This window comes from Opisthorchis viverrini, assembly GCF_000715545.1.
Source record: "Opisthorchis viverrini unplaced genomic scaffold opera_v5_286, whole genome shotgun sequence".
Lineage (NCBI taxonomy): Eukaryota > Metazoa > Platyhelminthes > Trematoda > Opisthorchiida > Opisthorchiidae > Opisthorchis > Opisthorchis viverrini.
The window spans coordinates 39,542-40,442 of NW_008751933.1; the positions used below are offsets into that span (position 1 = coordinate 39,542).

General features: G+C 49.4%; 1 protein-coding gene across 1 annotated transcript in view; it reads left to right on the top strand.

Annotated features, from left to right (window-relative positions):
- Positions 1-595: 595 nt before the first annotated feature.
- The window catches only part of T265_14833 (hypothetical protein), a gene marked incomplete at both ends in the record, with an annotated part of 29,299 nt that continues 28,993 nt past the window's right edge, over positions 596-901 (top strand). The window contains one exon of the mRNA XM_009175489.1: positions 596-873. Within this exon, the coding sequence (XP_009173753.1) occupies positions 596-873 (278 nt within the window). The remainder of the gene's footprint in view (positions 874-901) is intronic.

Consider the following 901-nt stretch of genomic DNA (forward strand, 5'->3'; position numbering starts at 1 on the left):
CTTGAGGAACTCCAATGGAGACCGGCGCTAGAGAGGAATAGGTCGAGCCTATTCTCACCCGGAATGATCTGTCTGATAGGAACGCCTTGATCCAGCGAAGGATTTTCCCTTGAATCCCGTAAGACTCGAGTTTGTGGAGCAGCGGGACGTGTGGGACCTAATCGAAGGCTTTTGAGAAGTCGAAAAATATGGCATCCGATATGAGTCCTTCTTCCTTGGCTTGGGTTAAGCTGTCCATAAACACGGGCATGTTCGTCACGCATGAGCGGTTTGCGTGAAATCCGTGCATTGTCAGATTTATCACCAGGGATTACACGCCTTCCTTGAAGAGTGATTGGATATAGACCGTACGGTCCTGGTGCCTTACCAGGTGTTAGTACTGACAGTTCGTACTTTATTTCTTCTTCAAAAGGGTGTTTAAAGTTTACATTCCATTGGCCCATATGCAATTTCTCCATAGACTGTGTTGCAGAAGGCAAGTGAAACTGTTCTTCGAAGTGTTTGGCCCATCCTTCCAGTCGAAGATTTTGCGAGTGAATTAATAATTCGCCTTTTTGACTCATCGTTCCACTGACCGCTGCCTTCCTAGCGTTAGGCAGGAATCCTCGCGGGTCCTACTAACCGCACATCTTTAGAAGCTGCTACGGCCGAGAAGCCTGGCCCGCTCGAGGTTGGCCCAGAATTCGGGACGCTTGCCGGTCCGGCATCAAGGCGAGATCTGATTGGTCAACAATCTGGACCCAACAGCCAATCATGGCCCAGTATTGGCCAAATGCCGGTTGCCCATGGCGCATCAAGAACGCGTCAGAAATTCCGGAAAGTTATAACGCCAGCGGCTCGAGGCATATTGCACTTTCCTGCAGACACCCTGCGGTGAAATAAAAACTTTAACGTCAAAATG